The following is a 13,257-nucleotide window of genomic DNA, read 5'->3' as shown; positions in this document are numbered from 1 at the left end:
GCTTAGGTTATTTAGATCACAGATACTGACTCAGGAATGTCTAAGAAGTCTCTGTACAAACCAAACACCTAATTTTATGCTGCTTGCATTATTGGTTTTGAAATAGCGTTTTGAGACTTTCTTCCACATTTGGGCAAATGGAAAATGAGACGTGTCCTTGTTTCAGCAGCTGGATTTATTTTCAGTTTTTATTTTACTCTGTAGTAAGATGATTGATAACTTTTTTATTTACTAATTCAAGTTGATGATTGAAATATCTGTTTAGCAGATGTTTCAAATTTGACTGAAGAAATGGGATTAAACAAAAACTGAGATGAGTTTATCGTCTAGTACACTCTCAACATACATGGCTGTATTTTTATGTCATGTCAGAACATATTAAGCACACTGTAGCATAATGGCCTGATTACATCCCGCAGGAAGGATTTGGCAGTACCAAACCCCACGTATAAACTTTGGAAGTAAAAATAAAAAATGGTGCACTTCATCAGAATGATTCTGTCTTGGAAGAGAAGGGGCCTGCCCTCCCTCCTGTGGGAATTACAGATTTGCAGATTACAGCAGGACAAACTGGACAGGCTCTTTTTGTGTCTGAAACAGCTTAAAAGTGCTTTGTGGCAATCAATCAGTGTAAACGCTGCATTCGTGATGCTTCAGACAAAGAAAATTAATCATCTGGGCACAGTCTGAGCAGATCTGGACCTGAAGCAAGACCAGAAGAAGAAAGCCCATTCATTCTTCAGATCTTCGCTTCGCATGTGTCAATTTTAAACCCCTCGTTCAGGAAGTCCTACCTCCTCTTGCCCATTTATTTCTATCACCACACACGTAACGCGGCTGCAGCACGGCAGGGCGCTGCTCGGTGCTCCTGCCTGCCCAGAAGGAAAACAGCTCCGCGCTCCCGAGAAGGACGCTGGAAGCGGCTGTGCTCGTCCTGCGCCCCGCGTTCCCTCCTCTCCTGAGTCACGCGCGGTTGGCTCGGGGCCGTAGCGAGCTTTAAAGGCCCCTGCTGCGGGCGGCGGAGCCCTGGGGTGTACCAGAAGCACGCAGCGAGCTGGTACTGAACGGCCTCGCCATTCCCCAGCCAGCGGGGCCGCGCTGCCGGCCTCGCCCTTTGTGCCTCAGGGGCCGCGGGCAGGGCCCCCCCCGCCCTCAGCGCAACCCCCCTCAGCCGCCGGCCGCTCTGAGCACACAGCGCGGCGCGTTCCGGTGCTCCGGGCACCCGCGGGGCCTCCCGCCGCTCCCCCCGGGCGCCCTGAGGAGCCCGGGGGGCACCGCGGCGGGGCCCGGAGCCGCCCCTCAGCCTCCGCGGCCCCTCTCCCTGCGCGGCGCAGGCGCGGAGCCGCGGCCGGGCGCATGCGCGGTGCTCGCCCGGGGGCCGCGCAGGCGCCGCCCGCCGCCGCCCGCGTCTCGGCGCTCCCCCTGGCGCGGCGGCCGCGGCGCTGCTGCTCGGCGGGCGGGCGGGGGCGGCCGGGCTCCCGCTTCCGGCGTGGTGTCATGGCGGGCCCCGGGCGCTGAGGGCCGCGGGCAGCCGAGGGGCCCCCGGAGCAGCGCGCCAGGGATCCGCAGCCGCCGCCCTCGCCCCTCGCCCCGCGCCGCCGCCGCCGCCCCCCGCGGGGATCCGCCCCCTGCCTGGCCGGCCGGGCGGGGGGGGCCATGGCGGCGCACAAGCCGGTGGAGTGGGTGCAGGCCGTGGTGAACCGCTTCGACGAGCAGGTAGCGGGGGCGGCGGGCGCTGCACCGGGGGCGGCCGCCTCCCGCCTGCCCCCCGCGGCCGGGCCCTGCCGGGGGCTCCTCCACACACCCCCCCCCCCCCCAACCTCCACCTCCACCTCCGCCGCTCCTCAGCGCTGGCGGGGCCCGGCCGGAGCGGGGCGGGCTCGGGGAGCGGGGCGCGGGGCTCGGGGCGCCCTTTGTGCGGCGCTGGGTGGGGCCCGCGGGGCCGCCCCGCTGCCGGCACCGCCCGGGGGGCGCGGGGCCCGGGGGCTGGGGCTCAGGCGGCTGCGGCTCCCCCCCCCTCAGGTCCCCCGGGAAGGCGCTGGGCCCTTGCGGAGGGGCCTGGCGGGTGTCGCCGCTTGGGTTTAACTTCTTCTCGTTCAGCAGGAGGGAATTAAAGCCCCCAGGGCAGCGCCAGGACTACGTGCGGCCGCGCAGGCAGCTCTGCCTCCGAGCCCGCAGCCGGCAGCGGTGTCAGTGCCGGGCTGGAGGTGTCCCGGGCCGTGCTGTGCAGTGACACGTACTGAATGCTCTCTGTACAGTCAGTGCGGGGAGAAAGGCTTTCTGGATAGAAGGAGGAGCAGCACGTTGGCCTTGGACTTGGTGCTTCTCTGACCCACCTGAAGGAACTGCTCGCTGGGGTTAGGCGGCACAGCTCGCTCAGCGAGGCTCAGCTCAGTGCTTACCCTATGCATTTTTCCCCCAAGATGCTTTCCTGGCACATAAGCGGGAGGTCGGTTTAGGCAGAGCGGTCATTTTCTGTCGTGCCTCACCTTGCTGTTCTGTGAGTACCTCCTTTGTGCCTCCAAGGGCCCAGCCCAGCTCCTGTCGAAGGCACGAAGCTGGTCCTGTAGACTGGGTTTCGTTCGCCTGCCTTATTCACGTGTCCCTCGTAGTGATGCTTGGCTTTTGACAACCTGCAGCAAGATTGCAGCCTAGTGGAATAAAAATAGGCTGCTCCTTTTTATGTTTATTTGCAAACTCCTATGAATGAGGCTTATTTAAAACATGGAAACATAAAACTTTGTCTTTTGACATTAAAGTGATGCAGATTTTTCCAATACATTTTAGGCATGATATTTGCATAGCTAACTTATCCCCCCCACCACCTTATCTTGAGTCATAGATCATTTTTTCCATAAGCATAAAAGGCATGGTACTGATTATGCTCCCAGTAATGCAAGAAAATGTTTCTTTGTGTACTGGTGTTAAAAGGCCCTAGGCTTTGTCGTTTGCTCTGTTATGTATATTGTGGAACTGGGCTTGCCAACATCTGGTAGGAGTTAAGAACTTGAGCTTTTTAAACAGAAGTATTTCTCTGTGCGTTTCAGAGGAAGCACAGACAGGTACCCGGGAGGGATCCTCTTCTGGCAGGAAGAGGCTGTCCTGATTTTCAAGGTGCCAGAACGTTGGAGTTGCAGGAAAGCGCACCCAGCGTGCAGCATTGACTGCTGCAGTCACAGCGTGCTCGCAAATAGGTGTTTTTACAATATTTTGATCCTTTAGTGAATGGTTCTCTTTAACCAGTGCAAGTTTTTTTTTGCATTGTATCAACTAGTGAGTGAAACAGTGAGGCGAAGATGAGATACTAGTGTCTACTTCTTTGTGAGAAGTCTTCCCTCTCGTTGATTAATTTCAGCTTGGGGTTCTCAATTTTGTTTGTTTTCTTTTAATACATTGTTTCCTCCACCTGGCCTAGCCTGACTGATCTTCATGGTGGAAAAGTGACTCTGTTCTTAGCGGAATACTCAATTGCCAGGTTACTGTGACACCCTCACTACTACTAACAGTGTTCTGAATCACTGGTGATGCTTCTGTGCTTCTTGGAACTCCTCACTTCTGTGTCCTCTTCGGGTAGTCCTGTGGCTATGAAGTTACCGGCTTTTGCTGTATTTTGGATTGCTCATTTGAAAATCAAGCTTGTATTTCATAAAAATATACTGAGTGTAGTGCGTGCCATTTTAGTGGTGATGTTGTTTTGAGCGTTTGCATGCTGGGTCTGCCCTTCTGAACGCAGGACCTTTTGGTTCAGCACTGAGGGAGCCGGACTGCCACTACGTGTTATATCACCGGCGTGTCTGAGTAAGGCAGGGGAACTCGTGTTTGCTTTGGGCTGGGAATTGTTTTGGTTTGTTTTCTGCGGGGGAGAGAACATACAGCTTTTCAAGGTTTATTCCTTCTTCTAAAAGGAAGAAAATGCAACCATCTTTCACCAAAATTTATTGATGTAGACAGGCTTTTCATTCATTTGCTAAGTGCTTGAATTCATTTTAAGACAGATGAACAACAAACTGAGAGAATGCTAATCTGTACTGAAAACAACAAAAATCAGTGCAAACCAGTCTGTTCTTGTCTACTCTTGTTTATTGTTATAAACGCTGCTTTAACCAAAATCTGCTTTTGTGTGTATGATTCTGTGGGCCTAAATTGAATGGCAAGCATAGTTTTATGAATTAACCAGTGAGTGGCTCACTGAATACATTTTTTCAAATATAGTGCCAGTTCTGCCCAGCTGCGCTCACTTCTCAGACTTCGACTGCTGCAGTGCACTCTTCTTTGAGCTATCCTTGAAGACTGCTTGAAGGTTTCAGCTGGTGCAGAAAGAAGCTATTGACGGTTCATGGGAGACTAGATCACGTTTCTGATGTAGCACGTTCAAAATCCGTGGAGTGATTTCATTTGTAGTGCTGGTTATTGCTGTACGTCTCAAAACTTTCAGTGATCTGGATGGAATTAGGCTTCAGTAGCACAAAGAGGCTAGGCTATGTTTTAGTAAAATTCTCTGTGATTTCAGACATAATCAGGTCTTTGTAAAATAAAATGGTCTCTTTTTTCCCATGGAAATGTTCACTTACAGTTTTATGTACTGTATTTTTATAGTATTTTTTAATGTGTTGCAGCTGAAGTCATGGGAAGGCTGATGCGGTAGTGAAATGGTTCTTCTAAACTTAGTCAGAGAAGCCTTACTGCCTAAACCATTTAAATCTAGGGTGTGTTAAAGGCTATCAGATAGAATAAAAGGTATTAATCCTGTATAAACTTGTGGTGACTTAAGCGATTATGATATACTTAAATGAAAGAAGCCCTTTATTATGTGGCTTATGGTTTAGGCTCCCCATTTGTAGTTTGAGGAATATGATTGCTTTCAGTTACGAAAGCTTTTGTAAAAACTGAGCGCCACTAGGAATGGTCCATTCTTCCTTTCATTAAAAGGCATTAAGTTAAAGCAAATATTCCCTCCTCCTGTTGCTTCTCTCTGTGGCATTTGAAATCTATACGGAGTCAGAAACCTGGAAAAGCACTGGCTGCAAGTACTGGCTTTGTGTCTTTCATTGCTGTTTTTCATCCTGGCTTGTTAAGAAACCCCTAGCAGTAATAAGTACGTATTTCAAAGTATTTCATGTGAGTTCTGAATGGCTGTGCTCCTCAAGCAAAATGGTATCTGCTGTAAGGCAGGGCTGCTCTATGCAGAGGATGGAGCTTTTTTTCTGCAACTGCTCTGGCTGAAAGATTTCTGCAGGACCTGGGAGCCCAGTGGGACTGTGACCCTGCCCTTAGGCACAAAGGGCGCTACTTCATCCTTCTCTGGCGTAAACCTGAAGCAGCCCTGATTTTACTTTTCTAAACCAATGTATGTAATGTACTGCAAAAGAGCTGCTAGGGTGCATGCAGATGGTGCCCTGAAGAATAGGTACAGGAGTGGTCCATGTGCAGCAGATGTTACCCCAGTCTCTTAGTGAGCTGCTGAACAGCGCCAGGGTGCTTTGATGATTCTTCCCTATTTAATGCAGCACTTTGTGGTGTAGGTAAATAGACTTTTTTTCTTTTTCCCCAAATACCAACTTTTAGCTAACCTTTTGAAAATGTTATTTTTTTAGGGCAACATCTGTAAAGTATTTTCAGTGTTCCCTGTTCTTCAGAAGACTTAGTTATGAGGCTCTTCTACCAAACGAATGCTTTTTAGAAGGTGATGCAGTGCATGTTTTTAGTTGCGGGAGGAGGTGCACGTTGATTTCTAAAGAGATCTGTAACAGGTAATGCTGAGGAAATAATGGTGCTGTGCGTATTTTCTGTCTCTCCTGTATGTCTGTGCTTTACAGCCTACTGGAGAAGTTCCAATAAATTATTTGAGAGGAAAAAGCTAGGTACGTTTCTGTGCTGTAAGGACAGCACTAGAGATTTTTTTTTCTAGATGTTATGTTTGTTACTTTTGAACCTGAATCAAAGGAACAAGCCTCGGTGTGTTCAGACGTCTCCAGCTACTTGCTGAAGATGACGGGCCCCTTACAGACAAGCTGGGAATTTCCTTCCCCGAGGTGAATTGCCTGGAATGGGCTCCCATTTTCCCCTCGCCAAGGAGATTTAAACCTTGCTGCTTTTCCAGCAGTGGGCATGGTGGGGGCAGCGAGGGGCTCTGCAGACTTTGGCACCGCTTGGAAGGGAAATATTGAAAGTTGAATTGCAGTGGCCCTGCCTGCGCCTGGGTGGGGGCCGCTGCCTGTGTTGGGGTCGTCCCGATAGCGAGTCAGCCGCTGTCGTCGTGGGCCTGTAGCAGACAGTTCATCGGCCCGATTCTGGGGTCTTGAAGTTCTGCAAAGTTGTATCTTGCACAAGAAAGTTGAAGTGGTGATTTTCAGCTACTGGTAAAGCTCTTTTCAACCCGTGATAAAGCTCATAAGCTTGTTCTGTAACCTCTGAAAATAAGGACATTAAAAACTGTCTTTAGATAAAGAAAGATGATTTAACTTTTTGTTTATTAATTACAGGTGATAAAGCAAAGTCCATGGCTTAATGTTAGTTTTTCTCAACTGAGTGGAATATGGTACAGATATATTCAAGGCTATTGGTGTTATTAATTGCAAATCAATATCTGTATACTTTCATCAAAAAACTGTACCTTTTGTATCAGGTTAGAGGATACCTGAACAGCTGCTGGCATCTCTTCTACACATATGGAAAACAGATCCATTTTGTTAATAATTGACATCTATGATCAACGAAGGGATTCCTTAACTGAACATTCTTGGATACAAGCACATCAGTCTCTAAAGGAGGCTGCTTCCAAAGGTGCTATGGTATTGTGTACCATCAGATACCTCAGTGCTTTCCACTTTTTAAACAGCTTTGCAATTCTGCATTTCAAAGTTTCAAAATGAGTTTTTATCTGACCATAAAGGTCTTCTTAAGCATGCATATTAAATCTTTTTTCTTTTTTCCTTCTGGAGTAGCCACTTTTTTTTTTTTTTTTTCCCCAATTCTGAATTGGCAAAGTTATCTCACAGGTCTGAAAAGACTGCAACATTTCGCTCCAGAACCAGATAGGTAGGAGTGACTAGACATGGGTTTTAGGAGTGACTAGCCTTTGAGTTTTCCCTCTCCAGCCAGTGTCACGGACCTTGCGGATATCACTCCAGACAGAAAGTTGACCAGGTGACTCAAGGCCCTCAGGCACCATTGTAGAATACTTAATAATTTATGCCATGTTAACGCATAGAGGCAGTAACTTAACAGATGCCAAATGTGGTGTCTGTTGGAAAGCCATTTGAAGCTTTCCTTGTTTTCTAAGATACTGTGGCTGTGTTTATCTGTGAGTTGGCCTAATCATACTTTTTTTCTTAAATAATGTTATTTATAAATCACTTAATTCATGAAAATTTTTGCATGATGATAGAAAAAAATCATTTTACTTCGGCAAGTTGAGAGAGGGTTCTGCATCTGCATGTAGATAACAAATATTGATTTTTTAAAAAATACGTCTTGTAATTGCCACTAATTCAACTGGATTGGTTCTAACAATCCTAATGAGGGTATGTCATTCAGATCTCTAATATTTCCAAAGTTTACCTGTTATTTTATGTCTTTTGAAAACAACACAAATAATCTAGTAGAATGTATCTTTTGCCTTTTCTCCTAGTAGTAGTAATTCGTTACCTCTTTGCATTTAATAAGCTTTATGGGAATTGTTGAGTTTCAGGACAAGTATCAGTAACAGATTTGGGAGAAATTACGCATAGATCAGGAGGCTGTCTTAAAGTGAAGTTAGAAATGCATTTCTAGAGACAAAGTTTGACTGTCTGTGTGGTCAAATGTTGTGCTTTAACAGTTTAACAGGGTGCTTGCATGGCTGATGTGTGCTGGTATACAGTTTTGCTTTTCTAGTTGCTTCAGCAGTACCTGAAAGCATGATTTCTATCCTGAATTCAGGATATGCAGGGTCTTCTACTCTGTTATGGCAACTGTCAGGCTCAGCTACATAATGGCTTTTCCTTGTCTCTTGCAGCAAGGTTCTGTTTCAATTCATCTGTAAAGATATAAAATAGTTGGAAAAATACCAGATTGTCTACACATTTTTCCTTTGCCTGCTGCATAAAATAAAGCAACTCAAGGACCAAAATGCCATTGCTTCCTGTCCTCTTTAGCTTATTTGACACTTTAACCTGACTCAGATAATATGGGTAAGAGAGAGAGGCTGTATCACAGCATGTCTCTATGCGGGTTGTCCATGCACCAGCATAGTTCATAAAGTTGTTGACTGCTGCTTCCTATTTCAGTGGTGAAAACAGTTGGATTGGAGCAGTGGCTGTCCCTTTGCTAAACTGGGATGAGGTCAAAACGATGCCTATGCTCGTGGTTGGAAGCTCCATCTATATTTAAGCTTTGTGCTCTATTTTTTTTTTCCTAATTCAAATAAAAGCCATAGAGGAAACCACTTGCATCAGTCTCCTTCTTTTCTAAAACAAAGACAATAAAAATGAAGCTATTGAACTCTTTTTTTTTTTTTTCTTGTAAGTTTTAGTTTGGTGGATGTTTGTGTAGAAGCTGACCAGGTTCTTTCTGGTCGCTCAGCACTGGCGCTGCCTGCAGTCAGGGTGCAGAAAGTGTTCCAGCGTGTCAGAGAGCCCAGCGGAAATAGCTGAGAAATCTTAAAAAAAAAAGTCAGTGCTAATATTTCCTTTTTATATTGCTTCCTATTTTAAATGGTAGTATAAAAAGCAATTTTACTTCTAGGTGACCTTGCTGCAGTGGCTGTTGTGGCAGGAAGCTCCAGAAGTGTGTAATACGATGATTCTGTAGCATGGAAGCACACAGAAGAAGATCTCTGACACAAGCGTTTGAGAGGCAGTTCTGAAGTGTTTTATCACTCAGTGGTATTGAGCTTTTCTGCCGTTGTCAGCACAGCGACTTGAAAATTCAAATAAAAAGTACTAGTAATGCTGAAATTTTTAATTAAATGTATCTATTTTCCACTAATGACTTCCGAAAATATATTGTAAAAATAACATCTTTCAATGAAAACAAAGCCTGAGTCATAAATGCTTTGATGTGCTTTTCCCGGTTTTGAAATTAGCACAGTGAAATACATCACGCTGCTTTAAAGCATTACAATCTGACAACTTGCGAGCGAATTACAGAATGAGGTGGAAATCGCGCTGCCTGCCCTGCGGAGCTTGCTGCCACCGGCGCTGTGCAGCCAAAAACCTGGCAGAGCTGCTTGGAAGGGGTGGATCGGAGGCTGTCTCTGCCTGTGGTGCTCTGCATGCAGCACTGGGTGCAAAAGATCCCAAAGCCACTGAACTGAAAGGAAGCGTCCCTCGTAGACCTTCCTAGTGCTTGTTGTCCTCCACAAGTAGCTGCTGTACCTGCTCCTGGAGGCGAGGTGCTGTGCGAGGCAGGTGTCTGGTGCGATCCCCTTCGCTCATTTTGACTTAGGAGGCTGCCCTGGCCTCAGGGAGAGCAGCATTTCCATCATGGTCTTAGTCTCTGGTACCCAAAAGAACCAATACTGAAACCAAGCCACAATTTCTGTGCAGAGGAAATTGCAGTCAGGCATAAAAGCGAGGCAGTGTGTTAGAGGTCCGTTTCCCTACAGACTGGAGACGTTGATGTAAAGTAGATTGCAAGGAACGATGCGATCAAAAGTATTGTTGAAAAAAACATGTTGAGTTTTGGGTTCTTTAGTACAGTTCATCAAGCATGTTAAATAGGGACCTTCAAAGTCAACAGCAAAGGTAGTGATGTTGGAGGGCTGGCAGAGACGTTCCTGGGCGGGTGACCGTGAGGAACGAGCCCGTGCCAGGAGCAGGGCGGGAGCGGGGCCCTGTCAGGCAGAGCCGCCTCAGAGAGACCTGAGCAGGCCGCGAGCGAGGCCAGCATGGGTAAACGTGAAATCCTGCATCTGGGGTGAAGCAGAACCGGGCAGCTGTGAGGGCTGGGAATGACTGACTGGGACGTAGCTCTGCTGGAGAGGAGACTTGGCTTTACAAGGCCCTGGGTAACGGCCATGCCTTCAGCAGCAGCCTGCACACTGCCATCGCCAGGTCTCTTCCAACACAGACTGCTCCGATTCTCCCTCTCTGTTTTCCCCAGTGCAGAATTCTTGCTTGTGCAGAAAGTTCTGTTAACTCCTCTGGAAAGGTGCTCAGCGCCTTCTGAAAGGTCTAAGACAGGAAGAAGCCTAGGTTCGTGCAGAAAGAGGGGTTTACTGGTCTAGGTCATTCCATTTCTCCTGTTCTCCCATTTTGCCCTCTCAATCCTTCAAAGTCTGCATTACAACTTTCAGAGATAAGAAAGCCATGTCTTCTCTGTACGTTTTCTCTTCATTGAAAATTAGTTTTGATGGTTGGCCTTGTTTCTTTGTTGAAGAAGCCAAACAAAACTTAGTGTCTTGAATATTATATTTACGTACTTCGTAATGTAACTGGTAAAGTGCTCCAACTGGCCAAAATACTGACAGAAGTCTTTAAGTGTGCTGCAGCTGTAGAGCTGTTGTTAATTTCTTGTTTGTTTGTTTTTTTTTTAATGTCTATTTTTTGGCAAGATACCCTTTCCAGTGTGAAAATATTGCATTGTGGCATTCATACTGAGCTATTGGTGTCTTTCGGAATACACGTTCATTGAGAATTCTAGTTGAATTTAGGACTCGTAGTTGCACTTGATTAGGTGGGGAACTCTTGGTTCATACTTTGCAGTGTAAATGGTTCCTGTGATTTATGAAAAGGAACAAGAATACTCATACCTTTTTTGTTCCCATTTTTTGGTTCTTGTTCTTTTATGAAAATATAGATCTTCAGTAAAATGAATTTTTACAAAGTATTGCTTTCCACATGTTCGTGTGATAGTTTGGGACTGATTGAGTCCAGCGAATAACATGGGAGGGAAGTGACTGTGTGTGGGCAGTGGCTAGTTTGGGACCCTCGCAGAATTTGTGTGCAGTATGAAACAGTGTCTGGTGGTCACTCTGTAGGATCGACGTCGCGGTTCTCTTCAGTCACTGAATCTTGTCTTTTCTGGAAAAGCTGCGTTGCAGCTTTGGAACGTTGCCTTTGGTGCTGGCTGGTGAGGAGAGGTGGCTGAGGTGGGGCTCATGAGTCGAGGTTGGCTCTTGGAGTGCGCGGGGGGCTCTGTCGGGAGGCCAGCCACGGGGCATTTGCTGGGGCTCCCAGCAAGCTGCGGCCTGGGGCGGAAGGGGCCCTGTGGCTCTGTCCTGGGGGGCAGAGGATGGCCATGGAACCGCCGAATAGCTCGGCTCCGGTGTCAGCAGCTCAGTTTTACCTCCACTCAGCTCTCAGGACGTGAGTTCTAGCTTGCAGGTGTTACCCTTAGGAAGTCTTCTGGTATTTAACTAACTAGCCTATTCTTCAAATAAAGTTTTGTCTTCTCAGAATTCTGTCTTACATTTTTCTGTTCCTTTCGGCGTTTGATTTGTGGAAAAACTGTCACAGAATAGAGGTTTGGTTTCAATTCAGAAAAAGAAGTAGGTGAGCGTTGGAATTATAGATATCTTTAGTAGAAAGAGAAGTGCAGATGAAATAATCAACTTGTTTGTCTCTTGTAGAATGTATTTCAAGGTTGTTCCTGGTGTCTTAAAAATTCTTAATCTATCTCTAAAGATGTAAATCTCAATGTAAAAAGCTTATACTACTTCTCTCTTTTTGTAGCTTCCAATAAAAGCTGGTCAGCAGAATACCCACACCAAAGTCAGCACGGAGCACAACAAGGAGTGTCTCATAAACATTTCCAAGTACAAGTTCTCCCTAGTCATCAGTGGTCTCACTAATATCTTAAAAAATGTTAATAACATGGTAAGTTCTCTAATTTTGGATCATTGGGTGATTTTCATAATGATTTTTATGTATTCATATTATACAATCTCTGCAGAGAATAACTGAAGTTTAGTCAAAGTGATGATCGCCTTTTACACTTAAGTATTTTCTTTTCATTTGCATATGCCATCACCAACAGCACTGAGCTGTGTTACGTATTACGTATTTACGTTAGTAAATATGGTTGTGGCAGAGCAACCTAAAGGCAGGTGATGAAGGGGACTCTTGAGTCAGTCATGGGAAGGGTCTGTAGCTGGGAAGGTATGTGGCTCGCTAAGGAGCAGGTGCCTAAGGGTACCTAACACTACTTTGGGTCTCTAAGCAGTGGTTAGATACCAGCTGTGCCAACCAGTAGAATGCACTGCTTGGTGGGAGATGGGGGAGGACGTGTTCCATCACATGGAGAGGTGCTTCAGGTAACTAGGGGAGCAGGCGAGCAAAGCTTTTAGAGGAATGCAGCAGGTTAAGGTAGCTACTGAGCAGCCGCATTGAGTTTTTTTTCTCAGCTGTCCTGCCAGTGAGTGACTCTGCTGGAAGAAGAAGGGAAAAAGATTTAAAACTTAGGTTATTTGAATTTTCCTGGCTGTTTGGATGCTTTAGCATTTGTGTCCATGTGTAGAAAAAAAAATAACAATTTAACAAACTACCAGCTGAATTTCTATCAGAAACATGGATAGGGATGCTTTACTAGTCAGTAGGAAAAAGGAATGAAAACTGTGTAGAAGCGATACACATTGCTCCCATTATTATTTGATGTGGATTTCAGCCTCATTGAACCACTTAATATTGGTACTTGAGGGCATTGATGTGAAGGGATAAGGTACAAGATGATTTTTCTATGCGTTCCAAAGCGAAATCTCTAGAGCCAAATGTCTTAGGTAGATGTTTTCCTTCTGCGTACTAGCTTTGCCTTCTGCCTCCGAGGGAACCATGAAACGATTCCTGAAATACAACAAAATACTTGAATTAACAGCAACGCTAAAACTATCATTTAAAATAGACCTCAGTGAACCAAAAAGAAGAGAAACCCAAAAGGAAAAAACCTGGTGCATATCCATAGTGTCCACTGTAGAAAAATAACTGTTGCCATCAAGTTGCACAAATAGAAAGTTTAGGAATCCTTTATGAGGAGAAAGATACAGTTTGATTTTTTTTCAAGGAAGATCTGGTTTTGGATTTGTGATGAGAAAAGCTTAGTTCGTTGAGTCATGAAGCCATCTGATGTGTGATCGATCATTTGGCATCTCCGCAGACAGGTAATGGAACCAGCCAAACTCTAGCAATACTTCTTTTTTTTTTTAATGGTTTCGGTAACATAGTTCGCAATGAGCCCAGTTGGTTGTCAGTTATATAGAGACCTGCATCTGCTGTAACATTATGAAGGACTGATAAAATCATAAAATAGGTTGCCCTATTGTTAGTGATTTTAAGTTGCTTA

General features: G+C 46.0%; 1 protein-coding gene across 5 annotated transcripts in view; it reads left to right on the top strand.

The window, feature by feature from the left end:
- The first annotated feature begins 1,417 nt into the window (after positions 1-1,417).
- The window catches only part of NF1 (neurofibromin 1), a 93,218-nt gene continuing 81,378 nt past the window's right edge, over positions 1,418-13,257 (top strand). For all 5 annotated transcript variants that reach the window (XM_084492951.1, XM_084492950.1, XM_084492949.1 and 2 more), the window contains exons 1-2: positions 1,418-1,716; positions 11,655-11,798. In XM_084492951.1, coding sequence (XP_084349077.1) covers positions 1,657-1,716; positions 11,655-11,798 — 204 coding nt within the window. In that variant the 5' untranslated portion in view covers positions 1,418-1,656. The remainder of the gene's footprint in view (positions 1,717-11,654; positions 11,799-13,257) is intronic.

Source organism: Aythya ferina (genome assembly GCF_964211825.1).
Source record: "Aythya ferina genome assembly, chromosome: 19".
NCBI classification, from domain to species: Eukaryota; Metazoa; Chordata; class Aves; order Anseriformes; family Anatidae; genus Aythya; species Aythya ferina.
The sequence above is the reverse complement of the archived record's forward strand: the minus strand, read 5'-3'. Positions and strand labels throughout refer to the sequence as shown.